The sequence below is a fragment of the Vulpes vulpes genome, chromosome X, assembly GCF_048418805.1.
Source record: "Vulpes vulpes isolate BD-2025 chromosome X, VulVul3, whole genome shotgun sequence".
In the NCBI taxonomy this organism is placed as follows: Eukaryota; Metazoa; Chordata; class Mammalia; order Carnivora; family Canidae; genus Vulpes; species Vulpes vulpes.
The window spans coordinates 106,359,927-106,372,671 of record NC_132796.1 but is presented as its reverse complement, the minus strand read 5'-3'; the positions used below and the strand labels follow the sequence as shown (position 1 = coordinate 106,372,671).

Below are 12,745 nucleotides of genomic sequence, written 5' to 3'. Positions count from 1 at the left end.
GAATGGTGGTTACTACCGGCTGGTGGGGGAGGGTAGAAACAGATGTTGGTCAAAGAGTACTTCCAGTTATAAGATGAACGTGTTTCAGGGATTTAATGTACAGCATGATGGCTGCAGTTTGCAATACTGTTTTATTTATTTTAAAATTGCAATGAGAGCAGATCCTTAATGTTCTCATTATAACAACAACAGCAAAAAGGTAATTATGTGAGGTGAAGAATGGGTTAACTAATCTTAGTTTGGTGAACATTTTGTTATATATATATAAAACATATATAACATATATATAGATTATATATTTCAAATTGATATATAGATTATTTATTTCAAATTGTCTCATTTGTACACCTTAAACGTACACAATGTTATGTGCCAATTATATATAAAAAAGGGAATTTATACCCCCCTAAAGCTGGAAAAAGGGGAATTAAGGTGCTTTTCTTTTTCTTTTTTTATGTCCTGCAGTAATTTAAATGATATTGAAACTACTTGTTTTAAAAAACAAGTTGAAGGGCACCTGGGTGGCTCAGTGGTTGAACGTCTGCCTTCAAGCTCAGGGCGTGATCCCGGAGTCCTGGGATTGAGTCCCGCATCGGGCTCCCTGCATGGAGCCTGCTTCTCCCTCTGCCTGTGTCTCTGCCTCTCTCTCTGTGTGTCTCTCAGGAGTAAATAAATAAAATCTTTTTTTTAAAAAAAGTTGAATTAAAACAGATGAACCACATTGTTATGATGATTTTTTAAATTTTATTTTAAAAAATATTTTATTTATCAGAGAAGAGAAAGAGAGAGAGAGAGAGAGAAAGTAGGAAGAGGGGCAGAAGGAGAGAATCTCAAACAGACTCCCCACTGAGTGCAGAGCCTGATGCGGGGCTCAATCCCACCATCCTGAGATCATGACCTGAGCTGAGACCAAGAGCCATATGCTCAACTGACTGAGTCACCCAGGTGCCCCAGAAAGTGTTTGTTTTACTTGCTTTTAGATAGTTCATAATTTTTCCATCATCCAACAAGTGTTTTAGGAGGGTATTTCTTAGTTTCCAAACAGTGACTTTTTGCATTTTAAAAATTATTCAAATTTTATATTTATTTTATATTTTAAGTATTTAACATTTAAATATAAAACTGTATATTCAAATTTATCATATGCTATGCTCCAGAAAGCTCTTTTTAATTATCTTTTAGAACAAGTACTGCCTTCCTCTGTCTCTTCCCTCTTCTCCTTCTAGAAGACTTCTTCAGGATCTCTGCACCTCTTAGATTTTCCTTATTTCCTTCTCATGATATTTTTGGCTTTGTGCTTTGTGATTCTTCTAGTTTATCTTCTAGGTTAAGTGGTCTCAGCAGTGATCATCCTCTCCTTCTGTTCATCTACTGTACTGTCTACTTAGGAATCATGTTGTGTAGTTCCAGAAAGTCTGTTTTTATGCTGCACTTGAATCTCTCTCTGTGTTCCTATTTTGTTATTCTCTTTGTTGTCGAAGTGATCATTTGTGTCTCCTCTTGCCAGTCTATTTCTTTAGGCATGTGTTGCTTAGTCAACCTTTTTCTGGGTGCTGGTTGGTTGCTGCACCCACAGAAATGGTTACAAAGTGTTTTGTCATCAGCCCGTGGGGGTCAGCTGACGCTGGAGCTTTCTAAGTGCTGGTAGGCCCTCAAGCGGTGGGAAGCCATCTTCTTCCCAGGCCTCTTCACATGGTCCTTCTCTACACTGACCTGCACTGTTACTTTATTCTTTCTTGGCCCCTTGGAGGCCTAGGAGACCAGGGACACAAGTTTGATATTGTTTTCCCAATGTCCTGGTGTCCCTGTGCTGGCCTTGCTGGCACTGGATCCAGGCTTTGCTCAGCACACAAGGAAGATAGCCTGACAACACTTCTTTGTATGAAATTCCCCTAGGGCCTCACATCTGGCTCTTCTCCAGAGAACTTGATAGCCATTTGGCTAAGGAGAAACAGGTAGGTTGGAGTTGGAAATGGGAAATAACCCATGCTTAGGTCACCATCTTTCCAGAACTTGCTATGGTTTCTTATAAAAAAGAAAGCAGGCCTTTATATGACTGGACCTTGGTTCTATTACTTCCCAGGGAGTTGCTTTTTAATAACATACGGCCAGTGGTGAAGTTCAGGGTAAAACCTATATCAGTGTCTGGGTAAAAATAGAGCTACTAAAATATTGCAATAAAGGGTTAAGTAAATAAACAGAGAAATAGAAACACACACACACACACACACACACACACACACACACACATGCACACACAGTAGCAGTGAGAGGAGCTTAGGAGAGTGAAGGTCCAGAAGGTTCATGCCAGAGGATCAGACAAAGGTCTGTAATGACTTCAGTTAGAAGCAGTGGAGAAAGTGAGGAAGCCAGAACGCACTGGAATCCTGAGAAGTCACCCAGAAGGTGACTGGGGAGTAGAAGCTCATAGGGAGATCTGTGAAACTGTGCGGTCTGACTGCCACAGGCTCTTGAGCACAGCGACTTCTGCTTCATTCCCACCTTCCAAGTCTCCAGTGGGTTTGTCTCAGTGGCAAATGCTAACCTGGAGCCACATGGGCAAGGGGCCTCTGGGTACCCTAGTTCTGGACTGGGGCAGGAGTGGCAGTGGTAGCTGTGCTGAAAACTGACCACGTAGCACAGTACTGCAGAGGCAGGCCAAAGAAGAGCAGTGTAGGATCATAGATGTGGCTACAGAGGCCTCTGGAGAGGACTTCTCTCCTTTTAGTCTCAGTGCCATACCTCTTCTGACTGGCATGCTTTGTTGTTATAGCTCTCAGGGATGTCCTCTGACACCGAAGCTAAAGTGTTATGCACTTGCTAGTCATGGATTCTTCCAGAATCCTGTGGCCCCTGCCAACCAGTGCCAAGACAGGTACCTAAGCCTTCTTGACCAGGTCAGCAACTGGCAGTGCAAGTGCACAGCCTTTGGCAACAGAACGACCTGGGTTCGAAGACTGTCAGTGCAATTTGCCAGCTGTGGGAACTTGAACAGGTGAATTGCTTTCTCGGTTCTTTTCATTATTTGTAAATAAAGGGTAGCAGTATGTAGCTTTAGGGACAGGAACAAGGATGAAATGACAGTTTCTATAAAGCACCATCTATTAGATGCCATCCTCTGTTTTTGGTTGTTAGTCTTGTGTGGGGGACCCTCAAAGGGGGCTCCTCTTTTCCCAGCCTGGAGGCAGGGGGCAAACCTCCTTCCAGCGATCTGAGATGCTCTGTCCAGAAGCGCACAGTAGCAAATGTTTGCAGGCTGGGTGACGTAGGGAGGAGGGAGGCTTTATGTAACAAAGGGGAATAAATATGGGAGGGGGAGTAACAAGAAACAGTCATGCTAGACCCTGGCAGTGGGTGAGGGGATGAGAACACAACCCGGAAAATGACACGGGGGGCTGCGCTGCTGGAAGTGGAATGGGGAAGGGTAAATAATTCCAGAAATGGGCAACTGAGTAGGGAAGTCCCTTAGAGAAGACACAGGTGGCTACAGTATGGCAGGTACAGTCACGTCAAGAGTGTGATGGTACAGTCACTTCAAGCACATGCATGTCCATTCGGTGCCGGGTCAACCCCACCAACTGAGTTACACATAGTTTCAAGGGAAGGAAAGTGCAGGTACAACTGTCTCATCGTTAGAAACTCAGCTTGGCATTTGTTAACCATCTGCAGGTTGCTCCTCTTTCCCTAAAATGTAATAGCTATTTACAGTACCAGCTGGGTATCAGTGCTCTGGGGAGCAGTAGAAAGCCAAGCCCCAAACCCTGGAGCTCCAAAGAAGGCTCCAGGCAACTTCCCAAGAAGACAGGGAAGTTGGAGACAAAAGGCACTAGCAATACAGTGGAGATCACTTAAACTGGCAGAGGAAGAGGAAGATTCTAGAATCTCTCTTTGTCAAAAGCCTGGGCAAAAAGACAGGGTTGGAGAGAAAAAGAGACGAGTCACAGGCTGCGATCTCTGAAAGATGAAATTTATGAAGGAAAATATTCATTAGGGCTTAATGGCTGCGAAAGGAAGGGGGAAGAGGCAGGACTGGGCAGAGGGTACAGTTGAACCGCAAAGCAGGCCCAACAAAGCCTTTGGCCAAGCAAAATGGAGTGAGCACTGCCTGTCAGAGAACTTGTGTTGGTTCTAAATGGCCAGGCCTCTTTCGGTCACTGGATGTGGCCTGCCCCAGGAAGGGCGTGACCTCAGGTGAGGTTAGGATTCTGCAGCTGAGGCAGATTCTGAAGGAGCTGACATCCAGGGGTGGCCCACAGCTGGGCAGCGAGCCCTTCCTGGGAGGGGAAGCTGGACGGCACACATCTGTTTCTCCCACACAGAGCGGCAGGTGCTGGTAGAAGGTGAATGAAAGCCCAAGAAGCCCCGATTGAGATCTCTGCTCTTGCTCTAATGCTTGGCTTTATCTTTGGAGAAATTTTAGAGGCACCAATTATTCCATAACACTTACAAAATATGGAGCATCATGTAGGGGAAAGAGGGGGGACTTGGGAAGCAGAAGGTGCTACTTGAGTCTTCATCCTGCGTGTACCTTTTTCCTGCAATCTTCACCTTTCAGAGCTTGTTTCCTCATCTGGAAAATGGAGGTAATCATGGTCACTAACTCAGGGTCGCCTTGAGTATAAAGTTGCATACTTTGGATAAATATTACTATGGAGCAAGAAACCCAGTATATTGAAGAAATGATGTTATGATGATGAGGCTGTTTATCATGCCTTTGATGTGCTCTGTGCTGTGTTACCACAGGGTGGGCATGGAAGGAGTTCGTCTGAGCAGAGTTTAACCCAGTCCTTCTCATCTGGGAGTATACAATCTCAAGGATGCTAGATACGAGCAAATCAAAGTGGGCTAAGCACTTACTACCATATCCAAATAGTTTTCAACAAATACAGTCCTTCTATCTGAAATATTTTTCATTGGCATCACCACTGTAACCACTGGAATAGAGGCAAGAGCACGATTTGAAAATCTTCTGGAAATTGACCAGAGCCAAAGTCTTTTTAAAAATTTTTTTAATTGGAGTTCAATTTGCCAACATATAGCATAACACCCAGTGCTCATCCCACCAAGTGCCCCCCTCATTGCCCATCACCCAGTCACCCCCACCCCCCACCCACCTCCCCTTCCACTACCCCGTGTTCATTTCCTAGAGTTAGGTGTCTCATGTTTTGTCACCCTCACTGATATTTTCACTCATTTTCTCTCCTTTCTTTTTATTCTCTTTCACTAATTTTCATATTCTCCAAATGAATGAGACCATATAATGTTTGTCGTTCTCCAACTGACTTATTTCACTCAGCATAATACCCTCCAGGTCCCTCCACGTCGAAGCAAATAGTGGGTATTTGTCATTTCTGATGGCTGAGGAATATTCCATTGTATACATAGACCACATCTTCTTTATCCATTCATCTTTCGATGGACACCGAGGCTCCTTCCACAGTTTGGTGCTTGTGGACATTGCTGCTAGAAACATCGGGGTGCAAGTGTCCCGGCATTTCACTGCATCTGTATCTTTGGGGTAAATCCCCAGCAGTGCAATTGCTGGGTTGTAGGGCAGGCCTATTTTTTAACTCTTTGAGGAACCTCCAAACAGTTTTCCAGAGTGGCTGCACCAGTTCACATTCCCACCAACAGTGCAGGAGGGCTCCCCTTTCTCCACATCCTCTCCAACATTTGTCATTTCCTGTCTTGTTAATTTTCCCCATTCTCACTGGGGTGAGGTGGTATCTCCTTGTGGTTTTGATTTGTATTTCCCTGATGGCCAGTGATGCGGAGCATTTTCTCAGGTGCTTGTTGAGCCAAAGTCTTTTGTGTGTTATTTACTGGGAGAGACGATGGCAAGGTCCTCTGTTTCAGATGTAGAGAAAAACAGGAGCTTGCTGTGAGGAAAAGGCCACCTTTGATTACCTATTCCCCTTGACACAGAAGATTCTTGAATGCTATAGAATGATGGGGATTCTGGGTGGGAAACCAAAGCTGCCCAGTGATGTTCTTTGTTTGGGAGCGAGACTGAATCCTTGAACAAGGTATATCTCATTGTTTCCTTCTTCCCTGGACAAGAAACTGCTAAAACATTTAAAGATGTTCATTTTATCTCCCCTTTTTAAAAGTTTACTTGTTTTAGTAGTCTTCTACGTCCAAAGTCACAACCCTGAGATCAAGAGTCACATGCCCTCTGACTGAGACAGCCAGGTGTCCCTACAGATGTCCATTCTTGTCCAGCCCAACATCACATCATAATGGTCCAAATGCTCAATTTCAAGAGAGGCAGAAACGTCACATTTATGTGGATTGGAAAGGTCTTGGTAGGAAGCTGTTTTTGGATAAATCATTGACATTTGTTTTATAACTGGCACCCACTCTAAAAACCCATTCTGGTCTGAAAAGAAGACCAAGGAATGGAGACAACTTGGTCCCAAAATGGTTCTAGGAATCTCATTTCAGTTATCTCTTGCTGTGTGTAACAATTTATCCCCGAACGAAGTGGCTTAAAACAGCCATTATGCACATAAATCGGTGGGTCAGGAATTTGGACAGTGCATGGCAAGACTGGCTCTTCGCTCCATGAAGGCTGGGGCCTCGCAGCTCACAGGGCTGGAAGCTGGCTGGGATGGCTTGACTGGGGTCACATGTCGGAGCTTTGTTCTTGCCATCTGCTGGGTTCCTCAGATGGCCTTTCCATATAGCCAGCTTAGGTATCCTCATGACACAGGTCTCAGGGTGTCTGCCTTCTTATAGGGTACCTGGCTCCCCCCTCCCCCGGGAGAAAGGAGAGCTCCCACATCTCTTAAATGCTAGGCCTTGAACTGGCACAGCATCATTTGGGCCACATCCTATTGGTCAAAACAAGTCATGAGGCCAGCCTGGATTCAAGGGGCCTTTACCCTCAGAGGGTGGTGTGGCATATGCCATAGGATTAGGAGAAACTCTTGGTCACTACTCTACTTACTATTTCCGGATAGCTTATTACGCTAAAACATAGCAGCTGAAAATATCCATTTAGTTTTGCTAGGAAGCTTGTGGGCTCGGCATTGGAGAAGGGCTCCACTGAACAGTTCTCCACTGAAGGGTCTCTCACCAGGTTGCCATCGGACGTCAGCTGGGGCTGCAGTCATGTGGTGGTTTGGGCTGGATGCCCAAGATGGGTCTCTGGCTTGGCTGGCGGTCAATGCTGGCTGTCGGTTGGGAGCTCAGCTGGCAGTGTCAGCCCGAGAGTCCAGAGGTGAGCTCTCCAGCATGCCTGTCTCAGTCGGCAGATTTCATGCACGCTGCTGGCTGGCTGGCTGGCTTTCCCCAGAGCACACATCCCAAGAGGCCCAGGCTGAAGCTGCATGGCCCTTTATAGCCTAGCCTAAGAGTAATAGAGCATCACTGCTGCCATACTCTATAGACTGAAGCAGTTACAGGCCTACCCAGGGTCAAGAGGAGAGGCCGTAGGGCCCAGTGGCCATGTTTTAAAACTGCCACAGTGACCATCTTTGGAGATGATCTTACCTAACTCTTTTGTCACAGAAATCCACAACTCAAGATCCCGATCAAAAGCAATGTTAAATGGTGATGTAGATGAACACTGTAGGGTTTGAATCAGAAACGAATGCCTTTCAGAGCTCTAGCCTTTGGATACCAAAGTTCAAATCGCTAAGATGTGAGCTGAAAAAATGAAAGTGACTTCCAACTCCTAGATCTTGGCCCGATGGGCCTTTCTTTATCTCAAGTACCTGGGCTGCAAGTGTAGCTTTTGCCAGGCTGCCTCCTTTTGAACTAGCTTTCTGCTGTTAAGCGTTTTTGCGAATGAAAAACACATTTGGTCCAGGGAGAAGCTGTCTTGTCACTAAAGCGTCTAATTTGGTGGTGCCTGATGACAATGGCTTTACATTCAGTCAGTCCCAACTTGCCAGGAAGAAGCCCTAAGTGTATCTGTCCACCGTGCCCCGACTCACCCCAACCTTACCCTCCCGCACAGACAATGGAAGCATGTGGCATCTTGCCCAGAAACATTGCTCAGAGCTGCCGGAGGATGAGTGAACCTGGGATCCAGAGGCTGGTGTCTTGAGGCATTTGGGGACTGGCATGAAACAGACACCAGAGAGATGATGGGGCCAAGGGAATGAAACTCTCAGGACCTTTTCTGTTTTCCTTCCAAAGATTCAAGCCTCTGCCCATTACTCTTGAAAGCAACCAGGCCTCTTCAGAGGTGTGGCCATGCGACATTTTGCTTTGGCATATTGCTTTAATTCCGGGATCAGGTTACTCAGCTCTACCAGATAACCCTTGTGCCGCGTGTTTTATCAATTATAGTGGCGCTCTCTCTTGTAGGGTGGGCGGAGACAGGAGGGACAAGACCACGTTACCATAGTGACAAGGCAACCAGAAGTGAAGAGATCAGTAGGGCCAATTGCTGGGTTGTTGGCGGAAGGCCCTTCTACCCCAAGGGAAGGGGCAGAAGGATCTGGGTGGGGAAGGGGAAGTGCTACAGAGCTGCACTAGATGCTTTAAGACTACTCCTTTTGGGCAGCCCCAGTGGCATAGCGGTTTGGCACCACCTGCAACCCTGGGTGTGATCCTGGAGACCCAGGATCGAGTCCCAGGTTGGGGTCCCTACATGGAGCCTGCTTCTCCACCCCCCCTCTGTCTCTATGAATAAATAAATAAAATCTTAAAAAAAAAGACTACTCCATTTGGTTGTGGGGGAAAGACTACCCCCCTGAATGCCCTCACACAGATGGCAGATCCTCTTCCAGCTGACCATCCCAAATTACCAAGTGACCTGGGGGCACTGGAGCATGCGTTCTTGTGAGCCAATACCAACAACATTCTGTTCGTTTTAAACACAGGGCTTTGAAACGGGGAAAGCCCCCATGGCTTCCACAAAAGAGGCTGCCTGTCACCTCCCTGGTAGGGTCTTCAGCTTCGTTTAGATGAGATTGCTTATCCTGGTACTTTGTAACCCTTGAGCTCTGGCATGAATGCACACACTTACGATGTCACTGATTTGCCCCCGTATAGACACACATCATGGTTTTGGTTTTGCATGTGGTGTCTGTTGTCTTTATCCTCTGATTATTTCTTTTGCAGAGTGGCTTATGGTGAAGAAACACACTTTAGTGTTCATGGGTAGACAGATTCTGCAAATACTCCCAAAGTGACATCTCAACTCATCTGAATCATCTTAACTAACCCAGGTTTATTCATATGTTAACTAGTTAATGTTCTTCAAGGAACAGGGTAACATCTGGCTTCCAGGAAAGTCAGCTCTACTAGAGATGCCATTGGTACTAGGGTATGGAGGGGAAGGGGGAAGTCTTATCGGCGCTGAGAACTTGCCTGAAAATCTGGAAATGTTAATGTGGCAGGAAGGCTGAGATACTCAGGACAGACCTAAGTGTCATGCTTAATATTTCCCAAGACAGAGACTGACCCTTTCCCCAAAAGGTCTTGTTGCTTATTGGGGGTATGTGGACAAAGAAAATGTGTGTGTGTGTATGTGTGTGTACACATGCATGTGTGTTTGAATGTGTTGGGTTAAGGGAGTTTGAAAAGTTTTAGGGGTTTAGGTCTGGCAGAGACAGGTCCAGTAAAAATGTGCCCCCCCAACCTTTCAAGAGGCTAGTAGGAGTGTTGAGAGACCATGTGGTCTTATAGAAGAGCACTGTCTAGAATGACAGACTCACCTCGTTCCTATCCTGGCTCTCCTAGTTTTTTTGTTTTGTTTTTGTTTTTGTCTAGGCTTCCTCACTTACCAGCTGTGTGACCTCCAGGCAAGTAACTAACCTCTCTGAGCCTCAGTTTTCTCACTTGTAAAATGGAGATAACAGTACCAACACTCCTTAGGGCTGTTGTGAAGATGAACTAGGCAATGATGTAAAGATTTTAGTGTGCTGCTTGGCACAAGGTAGGCACTAAATCCATGGTAACCGACTATTGGGTGTTCGCTCTCTAAGGACTCTATACCATCTTTCCCTCTTTCCCTTTTCCTCTAAACTCATCCAAGTCTCCACCCCCTTTGATTTCTGGTCATTTGAAGAGAGATTCCTTCTTTCCCAAAGTACTGGTATTAATTAATGGTCTAACCTTGGGTTGGATAATCACATTGTGTCATCAGCCTCCCGATTATTAGATATAATTTACAGGAAAAACAGACCTGGAGTTCCTCCCAGCCCGAGGACGGAGGCTGCAAATTGAGTTTAGAGGGTTGCTGACCTTTAGACCCGGGCCGGCTTGGGAGGCAGCCCACTCTCCCGGTCTTGAAAGCCACAGCAGGCTCTTGTAATTGAGTTACCGCCTGGGATTCAGTGGGACTAATCCATCTATATAATTTCTTTGCCTGGTTTAATGCCATTAACGAAACCGAATTAAGGAGCGGGTGGAGTTGGGTGGGACGAGGGGAAACGGATTTTCTGCGTGGGAGTCGCTGCCCAGTCTCCACCGCCAGGCAGGAGCCTCGGGTCTGGTTAATGGACAGCTCTGAGGACCAAGGCACGGTAGCGGCCGCCCCCCACCCACCCCCAGCCTCTCAACCGGGAGCCGGGCTCCGGGGTCTCCGCGCGCCCAAAAAGGGACCATCGCGGACAGGGTTCCCCAGATCGCCCCAGGGCTGATTCCTGTCTACTCTGTACCCCCCCTTCCATTTCCTTGGCTCTATCTCCCTCCCCAGTCGCCCCCTCCCTTGTACAATTTTCCAGCAGTTTTCCTTGTAGTTGAAATCTTCGGGGTCCCTCCCTGTGTTTTGTCGCTAGCGCGTCCTAGGCGACACGCCGATCCCACTGATCCCTCTCCAGCCCTCGCCCCCAGCGCCACCTCACTCTCCTTGCTTGGGGTTGGCTGTCCTGGATGGTGGGCACTCTTCGCGCGCAGCGTGCCAACCAGAGCGATGAGCCCTGGGAGGAGGGGCCTGCGTGAGGGGGTGGGGGTGGGGGTGGGAGGTGGCAGCCGCCGCGGCCAGTTTCACTCTCTGCCCTAGTGACACCCGGATCCCAGCGCGCCCTCCTCCCTGCCCGGAGAGCCCGGCTGTCTCAACTTGGGCAGCTGGCCGGAGGCGACGAGTCGCCGACTTCCCGGACTGAGATTCCGCCGCTCGCTGCAGGCAGTTGCCAACAGCGGAGTCCCCAAAGTGTAGGTGACGGCTCGCGCGGGCCCGGGCAGCGCTGCGGGGACCGCAGGTGCCGGGAGCAGCGGGGCTGAGGGGCGGGGTGGGGGCTGGGGGCGCGACGGGCTTCGCTCCCGGCGGCGGACGGCGCGAGCCGGTTGCGGCGGCGCCCGCGGGCCCTGCCCGCCCAGGAGGGGCCGGGGACGCCCGGCCGCCACGCTCGCCCGCTCTCCGCTGGGCTCGCCGGGGCTCTGCCAACCGGCGGCTGACGTCGGCGCGCCCCTGCCGAGCTCTCCTTTTACTACAGGCGGCGGGCGGCTCCAAGTGGGCCCCGCCCTCGTCGCCCCCGCCCCCCGCGTGCCCACACCTTGCCGTTTATATAGAACGCGCCGCGGGCTGGATCGCGGCTCTCTGGGACCGGAGAGTTGTCGGGGAGCAGAGCGCGAGCGAGGGAGCGGGCGAGCTCCGAGGGGGTGTGGGTGTAGGGAGAGAGCAGGTAAGGGCCCTCGGTTCCCGCTCCTCTGCTCGCGAGCCACTCGGGCCCCCCTTTTGGCAAAATCACAGCAACCTGAAAATTGATTAAACAGAAAGAAAGAGGCGACCCTCCCCTCTCGATTCTCCGCGGGCGAGGAGCTGCGCGGCTCTGCGGTGTAACAGGCTCACACGTTGCTCATCACATGTTCAAACATTTCCCTTTCGGGGAGGCTCGTTATTTTTAAGTGAATATTTTCGTCTTTGTTTTGATTTTTTTTTTTTTTCAACCTTCCTCGGGTTTTTATTTTGATTGAGTTGGCGGCCCGCGGCGGATTGAGAGAGGCGGGGGCAAGGAGCCCGCCGGCGCGCGGGCAGCCCACCCAGGCGATTCCCCGCGCGGCCCGCGCCGGCCCGGAGAGCGGCCCGCGCGGAGCCCGGGGAGGCCGGTGGCGGAGCCCGGAGCACCGGCCGCACCTCTCGGCAGCCCCGGGGGTTGCGAGCGCGGCCCTGGGCGAGCGGGCGGGCGGGCCGGAGCGGCGGGCGCGGGGCGCGGAGGGAGCGCCGCGCCGCTTTGTCTCTTCACTTCTGGAGCAAGGCGAGCGGCTCCTCCCGTGGCCGGCCGCTCGGGCTCGAGGCGGCGGCGGCGGCGGCGGCGGCGGCGGCTCCTCCTTCACCCCTCTCCTTTCCTCCCCACTCTCTCGTAGGCAGCGGCGGCGGCGGCAGCGGTGGGGAAAAGCGGATTCCGCCCCGAGCCACACCGAGGGGAGCTCGCGATCGCGACTTGCCGCCCTAAGCACTCTCCGAAGTCCGGCCCGCTCGGCGAGGACTTCCGTCTCCTGGGCGACCCTTGTCAAGCAAGCTGGGATCTATGAGTGGAAAGGTGACCAAGCCCAAAGAGGAGAAAGATGCTTCTAAGGGTAAGCCCGCCCGCCCAGTCCGCCGGCTTCCCTTCCCTTGGTTTCCCTCGCCCGCTCGCGTGCGCGCCGCCCTTCGGCGGCTCCCTGCCTTCCTGCTGGAGCCTAAGATGCCCGTGACCTCTGCGACCCCGGGCGAGAAGGGAGGGGGGGCTGGCCGCTGGGGGGGCCTGGGGTTGCACCACTTTCCCTCCTTCCTCGTGGAATTGTCGCCCCGCGAGTGCCTCCAGCCTCTTCCACTCCCCCTCTGGACGCACCGTGGTGGCGCTGC

General features: G+C 50.1%; 1 protein-coding gene across 5 annotated transcripts in view; it reads left to right on the top strand.

Moving 5' to 3' along the window:
• FGF13 (fibroblast growth factor 13) overlaps nucleotides 1-12,745 on the top strand; it is a 510,479-nt gene that overhangs the window by 14,143 nt on the left and 483,591 nt on the right. Inside the window, exons 1-2 of one of the 5 annotated variants that reach the window (XM_072744127.1) lie at nucleotides 10,418-11,112; nucleotides 12,265-12,477. In XM_072744127.1, the coding sequence (XP_072600228.1) occupies nucleotides 12,429-12,477 (49 nt within the window). In that variant the 5' untranslated portion in view covers nucleotides 10,418-11,112; nucleotides 12,265-12,428. Of the gene's footprint in view, nucleotides 1-10,417; nucleotides 11,113-11,331; nucleotides 11,583-12,264; nucleotides 12,478-12,745 lie in introns of those variants that run through there. The other 4 variants (XM_072744130.1, XM_072744126.1, XM_072744129.1 and 1 more) reach the window with 4 other exon arrangements.